Source organism: Piliocolobus tephrosceles, chromosome 5 (assembly GCF_002776525.5).
Source record: "Piliocolobus tephrosceles isolate RC106 chromosome 5, ASM277652v3, whole genome shotgun sequence".
Classification (NCBI taxonomy): Eukaryota; Metazoa; Chordata; class Mammalia; order Primates; family Cercopithecidae; genus Piliocolobus; species Piliocolobus tephrosceles.
Window position 1 is genome coordinate 36,996,309 of NC_045438.1, and position 21,477 is coordinate 37,017,785.

At 40.2% G+C, this 21,477-nt stretch overlaps 2 protein-coding genes across 2 annotated transcripts in view; one reads left to right on the forward strand and one right to left on the reverse strand.

The window, feature by feature from the left end:
- Positions 1-21,477, forward strand: part of ARFGEF3 (ARFGEF family member 3) — a 193,436-nt gene that overhangs the window by 57,465 nt on the left and 114,494 nt on the right. The window contains exon 5 of the mRNA XM_023190994.2: positions 12,030-12,098. Within this exon, the coding sequence (XP_023046762.1) occupies positions 12,030-12,098 (69 nt within the window). The remainder of the gene's footprint in view (positions 1-12,029; positions 12,099-21,477) is intronic.
- Positions 28-417, reverse strand: PBOV1 (prostate and breast cancer overexpressed 1). Its single transcript, XM_023190995.1, is given in 3 exon segments — positions 28-87; positions 89-333; positions 336-417. Coding segments are annotated over 3 exon segments (387 nt in total).

Sequence of the window (21,477 nt, forward strand, 5' to 3'; positions counted from 1 at the left end):
GAAAGGCTTTGCAGCAGGGCTGAGAGTTTATATGGTTTGTGGATGTATAGTTTTTGGTAGGTAGAGAAGACAGCATTCCAGACCTAGGGGTTTGAGTTAACTGCAAGGTCAATGTGAGTAATATGGATTCTGAAGATAATGAGGAACCTTTCATAGTCAAATGTGTCTGCAAGGGTGTGAGAATGGCATGGTGTGACTGTTCAATGGAATAATCAATGAACTCTGTTGTTTTTTGACTTCTTTTTGCTTTTTCTTTTTTTCAAAATATCTTGTAGCAGAGTGGTAAGAGTGCAGCTTCTGGAGCTAGAATGCATGGTAGCCTTGGAAAGTTTATCTGTGCCTCAATTTTCTGATCTGTAAAATGTGAATAATACTGTGCATATCCTCGTATTTCTGATTCCTTAAGAAGGTCCTCATATTTACTACTGTGAATTGTAGCTCTGTAGCTTAAAAGAATAATTTTGTAAATTATTACACATCAATTATCCTCCTCGATATGTTTCAGGTCCTAACCCTCAGCCATGATTCCACAGTCTAAGGAAAACACCCACTCTTTAGCTGAGCCGATGTTTCTGTTCCATCCTGCTGGGTAGAGTTCATATGATTGGATTATTCCAGAAGAGCTCTGTAATGATTAAGTGTTTCAGATGTAGAGAATCAAGTTGGCTCTAGCCCTTTAACAACCCTATCTTGAGGGCCTTGCGTGGTCAGGTCTATAAGTATCAACGATAAAACTGTCAAAAGTTCTGTGTTTATACGGGCAGAGACAAGTTGAGATGAGGCTCTCACTCTGCAGAGAGTCTGAGAGGGAAAGAGAAGAGGAAGGAGTGGGGGTGTTATCTGGAGCGTACCAATGAAATTTGACTTCTTAAAAACCCAGCTGTGAGATTAAGTCAAAATATGCTTGTTACAGGTTAAACTTGAAAAAATAAGTCATTGAACTTTTAAATTTGTTGCTTTTTTAGACCTTATTTTTTATTGGCTTATTAAGCAAATATATTTTTGTTACCAACATTGCATAAAACTATATAGGATTAAAAACAAAACACTCAAAGGCAAGTGTTTATAATTTAGTAGGAAAGCAATAAAGAGGCAGCCAATTACCACAATTCAAGGTAGCTGTGTATGTTTAATCCGAAGAAAAGTTCAGGAGGTGCATTCAGGAGGAAGAAGCATGTTTAGCAGGGCAGAACATCCTTTCAAGGAGGGGATACTATATGAGTTGGACTTTGAAAGGTAGGTGGGATTCAGATAATTATGTTGGGAGAGAGGGCATTCTTGGTAGAGAAAAAAAGTCCTGGAGATGGAAACTGGTATTAGTGAGGGATAGTGGACGATGAGCCTGAAAGGGAGGTTGAAGAGGTTCTAGAGGGCCTGCTCTTTGTAAGCAGGCGAGTGATCCACCCAGAGCTGGACGTTAAACATGGAAGGTGAGGAGAGGGAGTATGTTTGCAGGATGATTCGGGAATCAGCAGAACCAAGTCATTTCATCATGAAATATCTTATTGGAAGAGGCTGAGCCAGAGGTACCAGGACTTAATCCAGGTAGGTAGCAGTAGGAAGGGGCCACCTGGGCCAAATGCAGAAGGTGTGGCTGAGTGCACTGACTTGATTTGCAGAGAGAATGAGGAGCAGCTGGTGACTGGCAGTGACATGCGCAGTGAGTAGGTGGGAAAGGGAAAGCCCAAGCTGCCGGCAGGACTCACAGCCAGCCTTTCTGGTTGAGTGATGGTCTTAAGGGGCTATTTTAAGAGAGAGACTGAGTTCATATTGTACAGGTCTGAATATTTATATTTAAATTTTGACGTGTATGTGTGCATGTGTGTGTATAATATTTTAAAAGACAGATTTAAAGAAATGCTAGTAGTTTAACATGGGCATTCCAAAAGAGAAAAAGTTAATTGTAAATCCCATCATGTTGACTGATTTTTGTATACTGATTTCTCATCGTATCTACTTAGGTGTTTATAGTTATATTCATTGTGTGTATAGGATTTTTTTTTTTTTCTTTTCTCTTCTCTTTTCCTTTTCTTTTTTTCTGCAGGGTTTCACTGTCACCCAGGCTGGAGTGCAGTGATATAATTACAGCTCACTGCAGCCTTGACCTTCAGGTCTCAGGTTATCCTCCCACCACAGCCTCCTGGGTGCACCACTGTGCTCAACTAATTTTTGTATTTTTTTGTAGAGACAGGGTTTTGCCATGTTTCCCAGGCTGGTCTCGAACTTCTGTGTTCAAACAATCTATCTGCTTTGGCCTCCTGAAGTGCTAGGATTATAGGTGTGAGCTGCCACAGCCAACCTGTTTCTTGCTTTATACTTTAAATCATAAGCATTTTCTACATGGCTATATGTGTGTGTGTGTATGTGTGTGTGTGTGTGTGTGTGTGTGTATTCCTTTAAGTACAGTTTTAATGTTAGCATAATTAAGAATTGTATTTTTTATTTTTATTTTTCTATTATTTCCATTTTATTTATTGTCAACACAGAATACTTCATGTATGTTCTGGATTAAAGAGAAATCTGTAGGCTGCCCTGAGCAACTATCTGTAATTTATATCTTTATTTCTATGAGAAAATGCATCCTGCATTCTACTGAAATTTTAGGCTAGAGTCTATTTCTAAAACATGAACTACTTGTACAATGGAACAAAAAAAATAACTCTTTTCCACTCAACCTTTGGGTGCAGGTTCTAATACACTCGCTTGTCTTCGTGTCTAATATACTTACTAGAAGGGCATCAACTCAACCCTTCCACAGTAATTTCATTTTCTTTTTCCTGTCTTAATCACATGTTATCATCCAGCAGTAATCAACACGTTACTGACCAATCCAGTTTGTTCTTCATAAGGGTTGGAATTAGTAGATCTCATCTTGACCAACTAAATTGCCTTGCCATATAAACACAGCTGAATCTTCTAGAATTCATTTGAAATAGTAAAGCAAGTTCATATTCTAAAATAAATATGATTGGGACTATGCCTCATGTATTGGAAACCACCCCAAAATGTGGTAGGCAGTTCAGGCTGGGCTCAGCTGTCCTGTTCTTTTGCTGATCCCAGCTGTGCTTGCTCATACATCTTTGGTCAGTTGGTGGCTTGACTGGGGCTGGCAGACTTACAATTGCTGCATCAGGTCTTTCATTTTCTAGTGTGGCAGGTTATCTATGTGCTGGCAGTGGCAGGGAAAATTGAGGAACTCAGAGGCCCAAGTGTTTTGGGGGTTTGTTTGCTTGCTGATGTCCCATTGGTCATTTCAAGCTAATGGTCACTCCATACCTCATATTTAAAAGGTAGAGAAATAGATTCTGTTTCTTGATGGGGATATCTACAGGGGTAATTAAGAATTTTAGAACAAGAAATGTTCAGCTGTTTACCATCTTAGAGCCTTATTGAGGTTGATGTGATTTTCGTGGAATTGCACAAAAGAATTATTTGGTCTAATATGTCAATATGTATTTGTGATGTTTAGAAACTGAAATTAAGGATTACAACCTGGGGAAAACGACTCTAGAAAGAGATTTGTGAGGCCTCTCGTTAGAGATGACAGTTATAAGACTTGGCCAGGGGAGAAAGTTTAGAAGGGAGAAGAAAATATAAATAACAAACAGATTATTTGTTCAAGTGAATTAGCTAAATTAATTATAACTAATATTTACATATTTTTTATGAATATCACTGGTACAGTATTTCCTAGAATTCGGTGCTAAGGGCATATCTGATGAATATCAGTAACTTATTTCTAGTGGCAATCAATAAAGGCCAGAAAAGAACCCGTGACATGACCGTAAACCAATGAGGGATTGGAAAGATTTTCCACCTTGAGTATTTAGGAGCTCTAGCAAAATCTGTTGACTAAAAAATCTCTCAGAATAGCTGTTTACCAGAAATTTGGCAAGTTGAGCCAGAAAGTGATTTGGTTGATAACCTGCTAGTAGTGGTAGATGTTTTATGAAATAAAATAACTTGATGCATTTTCTTAGGGTCAAAAATAAAGATCGAGGTTGTAGCCCAGCTACTTGTTGTGACCTGCAATCCACAGTCTCTGAAGCAAAGTGAAGGATCAGTGGCTCATCCTAGTTCTTCTGTGGAAGTCCTAGATTCTAGCTCTCAGCCTTTTGGAATTGGAACAATGTTGTAGAGCAGGGGCTTCCAATCTTTTAGCTTCCCTGAGCCACATCTGAAGAAGAATTGTCTCAGGCCACACATAAAATACACTAACATGACCCATAGCTGATGAGCTTAAAAAAAAAATTGCAAAACAATCTCATAATGTTTTGAGAAAGTTTATGAATTTGTGTTGGGCCACATTCAAAGCTGTCCTGGGCCACATGTGCCCCATGGGCCACAGGGTTGGACAAGCTTGTTGGTAGAAGTTCTGAGTTATGTCTACAAGGCATGTGGGATAGAACAAAATGAATGAAACAGTAGTTCTCAGGTGGGGGCAATTTTGTCCTCAGGGGACATTTAGCAATGCCTGGAGACATCTTCACTTGTCACAGCTGGCATTGGGAAGGAGGAGCTGGGGGAATGGAGGTATTGCCACTGCCGTCTATTGGGTAGAAGCCAAGGATGCTGCTAAATATCCTACAATGAGCAGGACAGTCCCCCCGACAAAAGGAATTATTTTGTCTAACATGCGAATAGTGCCGAGATTGAAACATCTTGATCAAAGTAAGAAAAAAGGTTTGTCTTTGTCATCAACATTTTATTTTATTTTTTAATTTCAATAGCTTTAGGGGTACAAGTGGCTGTTGGTTGCATGGACAAATTGTGTAGCGGTAAAGTGTGAGATTTTGGTGAACATGTCACTTGGGTGGTGTACCTTGTGCCTGATATATAGTTTTTTATCCCTCATCCTCCTCCCTCCCCCATTCTAAGTCTCCAGTGTCTATTATACCACTCTGTGACATCCATAATTTAAACTGAAGTTAGGAAATGTCCTCTGAAAATTCTTTGTTTACTCTGACTCCATCCCTCCCTCACTCCAAAGATAAACATTCTGCCATTTTGCGAACTTCAGAAGACTAAGTCTGCTTTGTTGTTTGTGCCTGAACCATGCGGGAAAAAAAATCTCTGTTGACATTTCATGGTGGGGGTACACTTTCAGCAACGAACACTCCATTTGGCTGCACGTGCGGAAGGTGGCACCCTCTTCCCCGCGTAGCAGGGCGTTTGGTGTCTCAATATTCCTGTGCTTGTCACTGAATTTTCTATTCTTGCTACTGAATTTGACAGAGTAAAAAAAGAACTGGAATGTTTCTAAAGAGAATGAATTATGCAATGATTTTTAACTTTATGAAGTTTAAAGCCAATCTACATGAGAGGCTAGAAGGAAATGTGTGTTAAGTAACAAAGCCAAATTCTCAGCCAGAGCCAGAGTCGGGCTTTGAAATGCGCCTGGCATTAAGGTTTTCTTCGTACACCAAGAGAGAAAAAATGCAAGGCCTTCTGTGGGCTGTACTTTTTGGAGCCCTAACTAGCTTATTTTGTTTGGTTTGATTTATAAATAACATCTGATATTTTGAAAAATGAAACCACAGTTCCCCCCAAGAAGGAGTTGTGTGTTAATTAAGATAATTTTTAACAGTTTAAGAAAAAGGAAAAATAATTTCTTGTTCATTCAGTATGCCCTCATGCCCACCATATGGCATACGGGTAGATTGACTCCCCAAAATCAGCTCCCATTTTGATGGTACCCTTTTCTTTTCCCCTAGGTTTGATTTATTATATGTGTTATAACATGTGAAATTTAGAGTTCCATGAGAGGATGAATACAGCATTACACCTTGTGTATTATGTGTTAGACCCTGACATGCCTTCCCAGAGGACGCTGCATTTTCCCATTCAGAATGTTCATTTCAGCTTATTGTAATTTTTTGTTTTATGACCACCTTCATACCAGATGTTAGCTCTGTAAGATAAGAGATTATCTTACTTGTTCACTGCTGTGTATCCAATACCTACACTGGATGTGGCTTCTAGCAACATGTCAGCAGATATTTGTTGAGTGAATGAATGAGAGCCTGAATAATCGAGCACACGGGTAGATGTAGTGTGGCCATGGAGCTGTTCTCTCATCACTTCAGGAATCACTTCTTCACCCTGGAATCCCCTGGAAATGGTCCTGCAGAGGGCTCTGTTGGAACCTTGACAGAAATGAGCTCTTCAACTCATAAATCCTGTACAAGTTACCATTTATGATGGTGAGTGCAGAAGATAGATAGGTTCTCAGCAGAGCATAATGGGAAATATCAGAAATGTCTCATGGGAGATGCTTTCTGCTTATACTAGAGATGATTTTCTCCACATCCAAGTGAGGTCCTGCCAGATTAGTGTGATTTGATAATCCTGAATGAGGGATTACAAAATTATAATTTCTCTAACTAGATCACCTGAAACTCCAGTATTACCTTACTTGGTTACAAAAACTGCCTTTCACCAGTCAGGCCACCTGGATCTGACATTCAGATGCCCAGAACAGTTTTCTTCCATACCACCAGGGCTGTTTTACTACATTGTCTACACACTGTACAACCTTGAATAGGAACATAGATGCACAGTTCTACTGAAACTATGAGGATGACCATTCATCTGGACATTTTATAGAAGATATTGAGCATGGGCCAAGGCCCAGCTGCTCCTGGCACCTCCCAGGGCCCAGCAAGGTGCTATAAACATAGCAAGCATCAACAAAGGTAGACCTTATTGCTAAGAAGCTGAGAAATCCAATGATGTGTGCATGCGCATGTGTGTGTATGTGTGTAAGATACAGATTTAAGTAGTGTATCTAAACTGTTCCAAATAAGTGCTATAGGAATAAGCGTTTTGAGTTGTCTGCCCATTCTGTAGCATTAAGTATTTTATATTATGCAATTTGAAGGAATTATATTTCTGTTCTCCAAAGCATGTTACTTCATTAATATATAATATAAAGCTTTGTAAAATATGTGGGAATGGTGGGGTATGAGAGATGTCAGCCAGGGGGACTAGGACAGTAGGGGTTGGTGGGAGGGCAATGGTAGGATGGTACCCAGGTTTCAAACACGGGTGACCATTGCCTTCCACTCTCCCTGCATCTTTTTTCCAAATGTGCAACAGTCAATTCATTGCCACTGGAACAACTAGGATCTGTCTTTGACATCGTCTGTATCTTATTAAGTGCCTGTTTTATCTCTCTGACTTCCAATTTGCCCTAGTTTATCTCCTTTTAGTTATAATTTATTGGCCTGACCAGTCCTAATATGTATGAAACACTTAACATAAGGCATTTAAATTGACATCCAGTAAAGTTCCAGCTGATCTTTCTAGCATCATCCCTGGCCTCTGCTTTCACACTTCCATGCCTTGCTCATGACACTTCCTTCGCTTGGTGCGTCTTTCCCTCCCTTTTCTCTCCAGTATTGGTGGTTTGTTCACATGTCCTCTCACCTGCAAAGTCTGTCTTCTCCAAAGTTATTGTGTCTTCTAGCCTTCCAAATTATTATATACCTCCCAATTGCAAAAGCACTTATCACAGCCAGCCTTGAAGAACAGTTGCAGGCATTCATTTCTCCAATAGATGGTGAGGGTTTTTTTGACGTCAAAGACTGTGCTTCCTTTATATTGTAATCCCACAGCAATTAGAACCTTAGTGAATAATGACTGGAATTGAATAGTAGCCTAAAAGTGAGGACAGAAGGAAGAAAGTGGAGCTGGATCAGAAAAATGAGAACTTGTGGCATTGATAAGACATGGAGTGAAAACCAAAGGTTTTATGCTTTTCAATGTGGATTATCTGATATTTCTAATTTTTTTTTTTTACTTGAAATAAGCCTAATCATCTATGTCCGAGTAGCTACCATGAACTACATCAAATGAGACTTGTGTAGCTTCTGTGAGAAGACAGTCTTAAAGATCTGTCTCATCCGCACTATTTCTTTAAACATTCATTTAATTTATTTGTTCCTGTAAATATCCTTGGGAGGTGGGATGGGAATTTTAAAGGTAAAGGGCTAAGGGACAGACAAAGTCACACAGCAATTAAACACCAAGTCACATGCATGATCATGTCTCATTTGTGGCCCTGACATCATAGCCTCTGTTCTGCCCTGATCATGGCCACTGGGCAGGGTGTGCCTGACAGAGAAACTCCCGATTATGACCAGGACATGTCCTTGGGAGAGGATTAATTCAGGATATTCTTAAAAGAGCACATCTGCGATTCTGTACTCGTCATCATTATCCGTCCACATCCATCCCTCTCTCATCTTACCGTGACCACATTTTCTAGATTCTTTTTTTTCCTCTTTTTTATTTTTTATTATACTTTAAGTTCTAGGGTACATGTCCACAACGTGCAGGTTTGTTACATATGTATACTTGTGCCATGTTGGTGTGCTGCACCCATTAACTCGTCATTTACATTAGGTACATCTCCTAATTAGGTATATCTCCATTTACTTTAGCTATCCCTCCCCACAATAGGACCCGGTGTGTGATGCTCCCCTATTTTCTAGATTCTTATCACTTGTGCCCAAATCTTGCAATAAATCAGCTTTGCTTTCTCCTTTCAAGTCTAATTCTAATTTTTTTCCCTAAACCCAGGGTTTCTGTACACATTTTAAGTTTAGGGATTGCTTCTTGCACATAGTAGCTATTCAGTTATCAAGTTTTTAAATAAAGTGATCTGGGACTTTTATTAGCCATTGAATGATATTTCCGTTTTCATGGAAAGCTTTGCTCCTGTTTTCCCTGTTTTCCTTGTGGCTCATTTGTGGAGGCAGTTTCTGCAAGCTGGTATAGATTGCAAGACGCTGCCCATCACTCAAGTTCCTGCTGTTCCATGGTAATTTAGTCAATATGCTTTAATGACCCTGTGAAGGATATATTTTTAATAAAATTGCCCTCAATATTTAGCTGCTTCTGTTTTCCATGGGGCCAGCATGCTCAGGATGTTAATCTAAACTTGTTGCCCTCTCATTATGCAATGGAAGTCAGATGATTTCAATTTTTTATTGCCCTAAATTTTCTACCTCTAGTCTGTGTTTTAATCCAGCGAATTAATACATGCTAAGCATTGGGAGCATCAACAGTTTTGATAAGTCATTTTCATCTGCTGCGTCATCCTGGCTAGACACTCTGCCCTTACTATATCTTGTGAGTCCCAGGAGGGCATGGATACCATCAGCCCTGTAATTAAAATCTGCTGTGCTTTTCATGCAACAAACTGCATGAGCTTAAGGAACTGGCTCCGTTAATGTGCTTTACCTTCCTTTCATTATTTCCTGTTTTCAGTACCCACCCCCCCGCCCATATAGCTCAGTGAGTCTTTGACTATTGTTGGCCAGACATTAGGTGTGGAAAGCCTTCCTTCCAACATCTTGTGAACATGGTCAGCATTGGCTGGGGGCCTGGGTGCAGGTATCCTCAGCTTCTGTGGACTGTTGCAGGGAGGCCTCCCTCTACATATGCTGGGCTTCCCTGAAACACAGGAAGTCAAGCTTCCTGCATTTCCCTGAGAATCTTGATTACCGATACTGCTAACTCAACAACCTCACGAAGACCTCACCATGGGAACTGCTCCTGCTTCCAGCCGCTGCTGCCGAAAAGCAGCTCTTGCTCACAGAAAACTGGGTCAAGTTTTGAACGCTTCTTCCTAAACCTACCTTTGTGTACCTTGTATGAACGCATAGAGCCGCAGAAGGCAGAACGTCAGTCGTCAGTCCTATAAGCAATGTTAATAATTAACCAGTGCGGACAAATGTTTGCCATCATTATTTTCATATTGTAAAGTGGTACCAGTCTTTATTGTCAATACTTAAAAAATCAAGAGCCCAGCTGGACCAAGTGGCCTCTGCTGGCCACCACCACCTCAGACTCCCCACCCCCCACCATGAAACATGGCACTAAAGATAAAAAACCTCAAAGTAAGAAAGCACAGTGTCCTGAGGGCCTTTCAGAGGCTCCACGGATGATATAGTCTAATGAGAAGATTGCAAATAAGCAAACAAGTCATTTATGAGACTGATGTCTGCTCTGAAGTAAATGAAACAAGGAGATGAGACAGCAAGTATTTTAGAGAGGGGGATCAGGGAACGTCTCTCTGAGGGGGCGACATCTAAGTTGAGACTGGAAAGAAGCCAATCAGGCCACGTGGTAAAACAAGTAGAGGAGGAGCCGAGAACAGGGCTTTTCAGCCACGGGACCACCACTATGTACTTATAGGGGCCTGGAAGACGTAGCCTCCCTCCAAGCCCAGGGTAGGTCCTGGTGACCCTGCTGTCCTCAGCTTCATCACTCCCTGCCTACCAAATCCCAACTCCCAAAGATTGTCATGAAAGAAAGCCATTTCCTATGAGGCCAAGGGGCAGTTGCTCCCCAATCCCTTTTTCTCAATCGCCTTGGCACTGAGACGATTTTTTTTTTTTTTTTTTTGAGATGGAGTCTCACTCTGTCGCCCAGGCTGGAGTGCAACAGTGTGATCTCGGCTCACTGCAACATATGCCTCCCGGGTTCAAGTGATTCTCATGCCTCAGTCTCCTGAATAGCTGGAATTACAGGTGCCCACCACCACGCCCGGCTAATCTTTGTGTGTGTGTGTGTGTGTGTGTGTGTGTGTGTGTGTGTGTATTTTTAGTAGAGATGGGGTTTTGCCACGTTGCTCAGGCTGATCTCAAACTCCTGACCTCAAGTGATCTGCCCACCTAGTTTTGCAAAGTGCTGGAATTACAGGTGTGAGCCACTGTGCCCAGGCGACTGAGCCGATTTTTATCTGGTGTTGATTCTTGGATTAAGTCCCTTTAAGAATCAAAAGACTGAGGAGCACCCCTGCAATTAATACCCACCCTTGTGACTAAAAAAAAAAAAAATCTTCCCCCCCCCCCTTTAATTGCATACACACTTGCTTTCTGTGAAGGAGCAACTGTTCCTAGGACTGGCCTAGCTGACAGCTAAGACTGAGAGATGGGGAGAGATTTCTTGTCACGTCTGACAATTGCAGTTTCCTGTGTTAAGTAAATTTGCTAGGCTTCCATGCTCCTTCATGAATTGAACAGATGAGAAAAATGTTCAGAAGACTGCCCCTGGCAGGCCAAGCTGCAGGCAGGGCATGGCTGTGGGGTTTGAGATAAAGGAGCAGACACCAGCACTCTTGTGTCTGTCTTCTGCAGCAAGAAAAGTCAGAGCTAAGTGAAGAGGGAGAGAGTAGCCTCTTACCCACAAATTGAGAAGCAATTCTTAAAATGCCACAGGCTTTTATTGATCTGTTCCCTAAAGGCTGTACAAGTAGAAAGTGAAGTTTTTAGTGGTCCTGAAAGATCTTGCAAATGTCATCGACCCATTGTCTATGTATCTTGGAAAATAAGGGGAGTAAGTAAACTCCATGCAGCATTCTGGAAGAAATTGCAAGAGGGAAGAGGAAAATGCCATAAAAGAATTTCTAATTCTATGTGGATTTGGGAAGGGGATATGAATAGAAAATGACACTGACCTTTGAGTCCCAGAAGAGGTGGAGATGGCTTTGCCTAGTGAGTGGGCACATGGAGTCAGATTACTTGCGTTCAACAACTTGCTACCTGTATGACCTTAGGTAACATATTTCATCATGGAATTTTGGTTTTCTCACCAGTAAAATGGGGGCAATAATAATAATAACACTTATTTAGAAGATCAACCTAGATAATTCATGTGAAGTGCCTAGCATTAAGCCTGGCATTTTAAAAATGACTGCTACTAAACAACTCTTTTGTGGTTTTTGCTGTTACTGGACACACCTCCTGGAGCTGTTGAAAGACGCTGTTTCTGGCCAGTCTTGCAAGTCCTTTCCACAGGGAGAGATTAGCAGCCTTTATTTTTTAAAGGATGGTCTCTACTTTATTAGGCAATGTGCGGCCACTAATGAGAAAGCAGTGGGTGGGATATAAAGAAACATTAGATAAAGCAAATAGCAAAGGAATCATAAAAACAGGGCTACACAAATGGCATATGAAACAACAGTGAATTTTCATGCTGTTAACCCCTTGTCTCTTCTTTCATCTCTTACCTTGTTAAAGGTTTTACTGTGCATCACCTACACACCGACATTTGATCTGAATGGGAGTGCCGTGCTGAAGATCGCAGAGGTGAGTACTGCTTGTGTCTGTGCCTCCTGTTCACAGCTGCTTTATCTCTAACTGGGATAAATATTGGGTTGGAACTAAGCCCCAGCACTGGAGTGAACCCTTCTCTGATTACTACCAGGGGAATTTCCGCTAAGGAATTGATCTGTGGGAAGCATGCTGTGTGGTGTGCCATCCTTAGTTGTAGTGCCCTGTGTCTCAGAGCCCTGCATGCTTACATTTGCTTCACTTGAGGCCTTAACCATGTAAATAACAGTACTGGTTCCCCTTACTCTGCTCTACCCAGGCGTATTGCTTTCTTGGTCTAATTTACCTACAATTAATTGAAAAGCATTTGATTTAAAAAAATAGTTTTTAAGAAACCATATAGGAGATTTAGAGAGATGTTTATAGATTAAATCGCTTCCCCATCTTCAAAACCCTGAAGAATGCCTTTTGTAATGATCATTGAAAAGCCTTCTCTTTTCAATCTGTATTTGCAGCCCGGAGTAATGTGGGCCTTCCAGCACTCCCAAGAATATGTCCAACAGAAAACTTGGCTTCTTGAATGCCTGGCATATGCCTTTGGCTTTTGGAAACATTATCATTTCAAAGCTGAACTTTAATATGCTTAGAATAATTCCCCTTCCATTCCTTGAAAAGAATATCTACATGATTTGTATATTCTGATAAGAGTATACATTCAAACTACAAAGAGGAATGATTTTCTGAGTTCTCATATGATGGAGAAAAAGGCTAATTATCAGAACTCATGGAGAGTACTTATATTAGCAGATACATGTGTTTTTTATGGTATCATGTAGTATTAAAGAGTGAAAATTAAGAGAAAATTATTTTTGAGCATGCAGAAAATTTTTATTTGACTGTCAGAAAGCAGCAGCCAATCAGCTGACCTCTCATTACAATACAAGTCACTTTAAAAATATGTGTTGATATAGATGGAAAGAACACTTTCCTTTAACACATTTATATGGATACTCTGTGTTTGTTTTATTGGCATTTGTTTTTAATTGAACTTTAAGAGAGCCCTGTGAGCTCCTTCATTATTTGCAGGTTCACTTTCCAAAAGACAGTGTTGTTTCTGAAAGTAGCAAGAAGCAGGATTGGTGTGTAAGAGGCTTGTTAGCCCTTTGCCATGTGAAGGAAGAGAGGGGAGGTGTCAAGCCACTGCCTCTGCTGATGGAACTAGGGGGAAGGGGAGACAAGGAGCAGAGGGTCTTGAGGAAGAGAGGGCTGCCAGGGATTGAGGTTGTTGATACTAACAACCTCACGGGAACCAGTTTTTGAATGAGAGTCAGAATGATTGAAAATGTAATTCCTGAATAATAGGCATACACCACCAAGTTCGGCACGAGTGAAGGGTGTTCACTGAGAGTATCTGGAAGCCAAATAAAAAGACTCAGCAGGCCTGTCCAGATAGAATGCAACATGGAAACACTGTGGCCTCTTCCAAAACCAGGAAAGGAAAAACAACAACAGATCGTAGCCAAAGAACAATATAATGATGACAACGGCATTTGAGCTTGGTGGGAGAGAAAAACGGGCTCCGAAGTCGTACTGCTTAGATGTGAACCCAGCTCTACTCTGCCCAATGGTGTTGCCTCGGATGCCTGTCGCGGCCTCTTGTTTGCTCTCTGTGATGAAATGATAAGTGATACCGAGCTCATAGTGTAGTTGTGCTAATTAGAGAATAAAAATACAATCCATATAAAAAGCTTTTAGTGCAAGTCCAGCCACATGGTAAATGTGAAATGTTTGCCATTGCTGTGTTTGAAATAGGGAAGCAATTTATAAAAGCATCTTAAACCATTTAAATCTCCTGTGGAAATGTTAAGAAGGAATCTAGATATTCCCTTCATGCTTACTTTTGTGTACATTGACTATTATTCATGAATAGTGTTTACCCTGAAACCTGCTGATCAGGAAGTGGGATGTGTACTTAAGTATGAAAAATGAGGCTATTTCCCCAAGGTTCTGAAGCTATAAAAGGATCATTAAGCTCTCAAAATGTAAATAAGAGGGCAGCCTTCATTTGTGTATCTAAATTTAACTTGCTTAATTAAACTGCAATAATGAAAGGTTTTTAGAACAGCATCCTCTGTGACAGAGGATGCATAAGAAAGATTACCAAATATAAAAATGGACAATTATGAAATATCCAACAAGTACTTTCTGTTCAGTTTTATGAAATCGTTACTAAAACTCCATATGGATGCATAGCCCTTCTCTTCATTTATTGAAAGCTGAGCCCAAGATTTCTGCTAATATTATGCCCAGAGTAGCAGATATGTTGAGTTTTCCAAGGAAAGTTACCTTCATATAGGAAAAAGCTGTAACAGCAGAAATTGCCAAGGTCTTGGAGTAAAAAAAAAAAGGTGGGACTGGGCATAGTGGCTCACGCCTGTAATCCCAGCACTTTGGGAGGCCGAGGCGGGTGGATCACCTGAGGTTGGGAGTTCGAGACCAGCCTAACCAACATGGAGAAACCCCATCTCTACTAAAAATACAAATTAGCCAGGCGTGGTGGCACATGTCTGTAATCCCAGCTACTTGGGAGGCTGAGGCAGGAGAATTGGTTAAACCTGGGAGGTGGAGGCTGCGGTGAGCCTGTCCCGTTGGAGAGATTTTTATACCTGCTAAAGGCTTCTCTGTGGGATTTCTCAAAAGCAGAAAACCTAGTTCATAAATGTGTGTTTGCTGGTTTGATCTTATTGACTCATGGAAACTTCCAGTCTTTGAATCTGTATCATGCTGTCAGGGTCAGCAAAATCTGTCTCAAAGGCTATTTTTTTTTCCTCTAAGATTCATACTTTTTTTCCTCTAAGATTCATACAAGGGTATGAAAAACACCTTTTTTATTGTTATTCCTTCCATCCACCCAGCCCTCTATTCTAATATACTGGTTAATTTTTTGTTATTATTATACTTTAAGTTCTAGGGTACATGTGCACAACGTGCAGGTTTGTTACATATGTATACATGTGCCATGTTGGTGTGCTGCACGCATTAACTCGTCATTTACATTAGGTACATCTCCTAATGCTATCCCTCTCCCCTCCCCCCACCCCACAGCAGGCCCCGGTGTGTAATGGTCCCCTTCCTGTGTCCAAGTGTTCTGATTGTTCAATCCCCACCTATGAGTGAGAACATGTGGTGTTTGGTTTTCTGTTCTCGTGATAGTTTGCTGAGAATAATGGTTTCCAACTGCATCCATGTCCCTGCAAAGGACATGAATTCATCCTTTTTTATGGCTGCATAGTATTCCTTGGTGTATATGTGCCACATTTTCTTAATCCAGTCTGTCACTGATGGACATTTGGGTTGGTTCCAAGTCTTTGCTATTTTGAATAGTGCCACAGTAAACATACATGTGCATGTGTCTTTATAGCAGTATGATTTGTAATCCTTTGGGTATATACCCAGTAACGGGAAGGCTGGGTTAAACGGTATTTCTAGTTCTAGATCCTTGAGGAATCAACATACTGTCTTCCACAATGGTTGAACTAGTTTACAGTCTCATCAACAGTGTAAAAGTGTTCCTATTTCTCCACATCCTCTCCAGCACCTATTGTTTCCTGACTTTTTAATGATCACCATTCTAACTGGTGTGAGATGGTATCTCATTGTGGTTTTGATTTGCATTTCTCTGATGACCAGTGATGATGAGCATTTTTTCATATGTCTGTTGGCTGCATAAATTCTTCTTTTGAGAAGTGTCTGTTCATATCCATTGCCCACTTTTTGATGGGGTTGTTTGTTTTTTTCTTGTAAATTTGTTTGAGTTCTTTGTAGGTTCTGGATATTAGCCCTTTGTCAGATGAGTAGATTGCAAAATGTTCTCCCATTCTGTGGTTGCCTGTTCACTCTGATGGTAGTTTCTTTTGCTGTGCAGAAGCTCTTTAGTTTAGATTCCCTTTGTCAATTTTGACTTTTGTTGCCATTGCTTTTGGTGTTTTAGACATGAAGTCCTTGCCCATGCCTATGTCCTGAATGGTATTGCCTAGGTTTTCTTCTAGGGTTTTTATGGTTTTAGGTCTAACATTTAAGTCTCTAATCCATCTTGAATTAATTGTTGTGTAAGGTGTAAGGAAGGGATCCAGTTTCAGCTTTCTACATATGGCTAGCCAGTTTTCCCAGCACCATTTATTAAATAGGGAATCCTTTCCCCATTTCTTGTTTTTGTCAGGTTTGTCAAAGATCAGATGGTTGTAGATGTGTGGTATTATTTCTGAGGGCTCTGTTCTGTTCCATTGGTCTGTATCTCTGTTTTGGTACCAGTACCATGCTCTTTTGGTTACTGTAGCCTTGTAGTATAGTTTGAAGTCAGGTAGCATGATGCCTCCAGCTTTGTCCTTTTGGCTTAGGATTGTCTTGGCAATGCGGGCTCTTTTTTGGTTCCATATGAACTTTGAAGTAGTTTTTTCCAATTCTGTGAAGAAAGTCATTGATAGCTTAATGGGGATAGCATTGATTCTATAAATTACCTTGGGCAGTATGGCCATTTTCACAATATTGATTCTTCCTATCCATGAGCGTGGAATGTTCTTCCATTTGTTTGTGTCCTCTTTTATTTCATTGAGCAGTGGTTTGTAGTTCTCCTTGAAGAGATCCTTCACATCCCTTGTAAGTTGGATTCCTAGGTATTTTATACTCTTTGAAGCAATTGTGAATGGGAGTTCACTCCTGATTTGACTCTCTGTTATTGGTGTAAAAGAATGCTTGTGATTTTTGCACATTGATTTTGTATCTTAAGACTTTGCTGAAGTTGCTCATCAGCTTAAGAAGATTTTTGGGCTGAGACGATGGGGTTTTCTAAATATACAATCATGTCATCTGCAAACAGGGACAATTTGGCTTCCTCTTTTCCTGATTGAATACCCTTTATTTCTTTCTCCTGCCTGATTGCCCTGGTCAGAACTTCCAACACTATGTTGAATAGGAGTGGTGAGAGAGGGCTTCCCTGTCTTGTGCCAGTTTTCAAAGAGAATGCTTCCAGTTTTTGCCCGTTCAGTGTGATATTGGCTGTGGTTCGTCATGAATAGCTCTTATTATTTTGAGATACGTTCCATCAATACCGAATTTATTGAGAGTTTTTAGCATGAAGGACTGTTGAATTTTGTCAAAGGCCTTTTTTGCATCTATTGAGATAATCATGTGGTTTTTGTCTTTGGTTCTGTTTATATGCTGGATTACGTTTATTGATTTGTGTATGTTGAACCAGCCTTGCATCCCAGGGATGAAGCCCACTTGATCATGGTAGGTAAGCTTTTTGATGTGCTGCTGGTTTCGGTTTGCCAGTATTTTATTGAGAATTTTTGTATCGATGTTCATCAGGGATATTGGTCTAAAATTCTCTTTTTTTTGTTGTGTTTCTGCCAGGCTTTGGTATCCGGATAATGTTGGCCTCATAAAATGAGTTGGGGAGGATTCCCTCTTTTTCTATTGATTGGAATAGTTTCAGAAGGAATGGTACCAGCTCCTCTTTGTACCTCTGGTAGAAATCGGCTGTGAATCCGTCTGGCCCTGGACGTTTTTTGGTTGGTAGGCTGTTAATTATTGCCTCAATTTCAGAGTCTGTTATTGGTCTATTCAGGGATTCAGCTTCTTCCTGGTTTAGTCTTGGGAGAGTATATGTGTCCAGGAATTTATCCATTTCTTCTAGATTTTCTAGTTTATTTGCATAGATGTGCTTATAGTATTCTCTGATGGTAGTTTGTATTTCTGTGGGGTCGGTGGTGATATCCCCTTTATCATTTTTATTGCGTCTATTTGATTCTCCTCTCTTTTCTTCTTTATTAGTCTTGCTAGTGGTCTATCAATTTTGTTGATCTTTTCAAAAAACCAGCTCCTGGATTCATTGATTTTTTGAAGGGTTTTTTGTGTCTCTGTCTCCTTCAGTTCTGCTCTGATCTTAGTTATTTCTTGCCTTCTACTAGCTTTTGAATGTGTTTGCTCTTGCTTCTCTAGTTTTTTTAATTGTGAAGTTAGGGTGTCAGTTTCTTTCCTGATTTCTCTTGTGGGCATTTAGTGCTATAAATTTCCCTCTACACACTGCTTTAAATGTGTCCCAGAGATTCTGGTATGTTGTAATATACTGGTTAATAATAATAGCTACTGGTCACTGAGTCCCTAAAGCATGGCAATAAGTGGCGTTTTACATGTATTCTCCTTTAATTTCTGCCACAACTTGATAAAGAACCCAAGCAAAGTGAAGTTTGCTTGCTCAAGTTTCTACAGCTAGATATTCAAATCCAGACTTTTAATATTGCAAACATGTACTGTTAATCAGTCTGCTATATTGCTTCCTGGCTCCCCCTCAGTCTTAGAGAATGTTAGCAGAATCTTACCATAATAATATTGGCAACCAACTGAAGTTCTTAGGAGTCTTATACCATTGGACCTTTACCGAGGCATTTTGTTAGATACTTGTTCTATGGTGTTTTTATATATAAAGCTCAAGTGTTGATTCATTTCATTTTTTGTGACCATTGATTCACATGGCCATAGGGAATATGCCACTTTTTCCAGTATCTTTCCATATGGATAGTGTATCTTTTCTGAGCATTATATATAACACATCAGAGGATTGGAGGTTAGTAATAGTTTCACTTGTTGCCCTGGGGAGCTTGAAAAAACATTGACGCTCAACACCTGCCATCAGCGGTTCTAATTTAACAGTTCTAGTTGTCACTAAACTGTTTTTTAGATTGAGCTGGTTTATAGCTCTTGAAATGTTCAGTGATACTTTTTTTGGGGGGGGCGCCCAGGGACAGAGTCTCCCTCTATTGCCCAGGCTGGAGTGCAGTGGCGCAATCTCGGCTCACTGCAACTCCCACCTCCTAGGTTCCAGTGATTCTCCTGCCTCAGCCTCTTGAGTAGCTGGGACTACAGGTGCACGCCACCATGCCTGGCTAGTTTTTTTGTATTTTTAGTAGAGATGGGATTTCGCCATATTGGCCAGGCTGGTCTCTTAACTCCTGACCTCGTGATCCACCTGCCTCAGCCTCCGAAAGTGCTGGGATTACAGACATGAGCCACCATACCCAGCCAATACTTCTTTTACTCTGATATGGTAGCATTATTTCTGAGACATACCTGAAATAAAATGTTCTACAATTAAGAAACAGATAGTCTCAGATATAATCCCACAGAAAAGTACACAGATGCCGTGATCTATTTATCTTGGAAGCATCTTGTTATGTTCTCTGTAAGACTGGAAGGAGTAACCCCATCTCCTGGCAAAAAAACTAGCTAAGGAAGCAGGACCACGACCTCAAACCAGTTGAGACCACTAAAGTGAGGAAATTGCATTTCAAGGAGCTTCACTTTTCCTTCCTGAAACCCTTTCTTTCCTGTGTGCCAGTCTCTATTGATCCTGGTTTGACTCCTCTGAGGAGTCTGTTTTTTATCTAGTTACTGCTAGATGGGCTTTAAGTAAGTTATTGCTTCTTTGGCAAGGAATTTCCACACCTTCCTTAAACCTCTTACTTGCATGGCTTGTGAAGAAGTTGTTTGGAGTTAGAAGACACACAGACCAGTGTCTCTGCTTCAGTTTGGACTGGTTCTCAGCCAATCTTCTGTAGACCTGGAAAGGTGCATGAATTGATGGGTTAAGGTGTCTTAAGCCATTTTAATATGCCAACTTAAGCCAACTTAAGCCATGGAGGAGGAAGAGGCAAGTCACAATCAGATTTCTCCGGGTATGCCTGGTACTTTTGGAATTTACTTTTGAGCTGACATCCAAAAGGAAAACTAGCCAACTTCCCTACCTAATGTGGTGATTGGACTTACTTATACAGCTGTTTCCTAGGAATAGTAAAACAACTTCAGTTCATGTCGTGTGTGTGTGTGTGTGTGTGTGTGTGTTTGCATCAGCAGAACCCATTTGATGACATGCCTCTTGCCACACACCTACCTGTTGACCTGTCTTAGGAAGGAGAGAATAAGGAATAGCCTGGCAACTGAGTTGTCAGCATGATTAATCATGAAACTTAGACTTACAGTGATAGCCAAGATTTTCTCTGGTACTAATGTGTTCAAGAAGCATTTATAGTCTTCCCTACATAGAGGACATTCCTTCTGCTTTTTTATAGCTTAATCTCTGATCCTTTCTACTTTTAATCACCGTAAATTATTTTTTATCCCTATAAAAGTTTTCCAGTTGACAATATACTAGCTCTTCTCTTTATGGAACTTGTTAGTATTATGCATGATTTTAACAAAGCAGTGCCAATAACCCCATTCAGGTGGGAAAGAGAAGGTAATTGCACAGTTCAACAAAGTGAAGGTCATATGTATTTTATAAAGCTAAGCACATTTTTATTGTGGCATCTTCTTTAATATTTGTGATCCCTTTGGCATCATATATATATATATGATGCTATGTTCCACTGGGCTGCTTCATATTAAATACTTCAGTGATTTTTCCCTGGGTTTAACCTAGTACTATTATCTATCAGTCTACTTACTCAATGATGTAAAGCTTTTATTGCTTATGTATGGCCTGCAGACTTGTGTTTTCTTGTTCTTTTTCCTTCTACTTTTGGGGTTTATTTTGTATCATTAACCATTTGTGTTTGCTCTCAGTTCTGTTTAGCATGTTATAAAGCTGGATGTTTACAAATCAGTGAAATGATCACAAAGTGTCCCTTATAACCTCCTCACTGCCCTGCATCTTTGTGTGTTCCCTGTGATCAGGTGCCGATAGGGCTTTTCACAAGGTATTTGACTTGGCCCTTTAAGCCTCTGGCAAAGGTGCAGGACTTAGGCTTTCCCAGTGTTGATTCTGCTTTATGAAAGCAAAGAGCATGGACAGGTAGAACCAATAATGGGCAGAATAAAAGAAGAAACTGATGAGCTCTGTCCCAGAAACTCAGCCTGCTTTTGGACATGGTATTCTTTTAGCTGCCTTGATTCAATGTGCTCATTTAGTACTGCCCTGAGGTAGAGGAAGGAAAACATTAAAAATAGTTGGTCTTGAATACAATGAATAGGTTTAAAAATGGAAGCTCTAGTTCTATGAATCTTAGTAGTTTGCCAATATATTATTACAGGAAATGTAAGAAACTTTCCTTTAGAAGATGCCAAGATAGCTGAGAAAGCATTTCTTTCTGGGTACCTAAAGATAACCATAGCATCAAATACATGGTAAATTTTATATTTAATGGGATACCTTTTGTCATATTCAGTCTTTATACTCCCAACTTTAGCCAAATGGGCTTCTTAAATTAATAATTTTTTTTAGCTGAGTAAACATGCTTACCTTTTCCCTGAATAAAATGCCTCCTGCAATAAGTCATGTCCAAGTGTTATACGTATAGTATTAGCAACTAAACACTAAAAACAGTGCTGGCATTAAAACTATATATATATAGTTTTAATG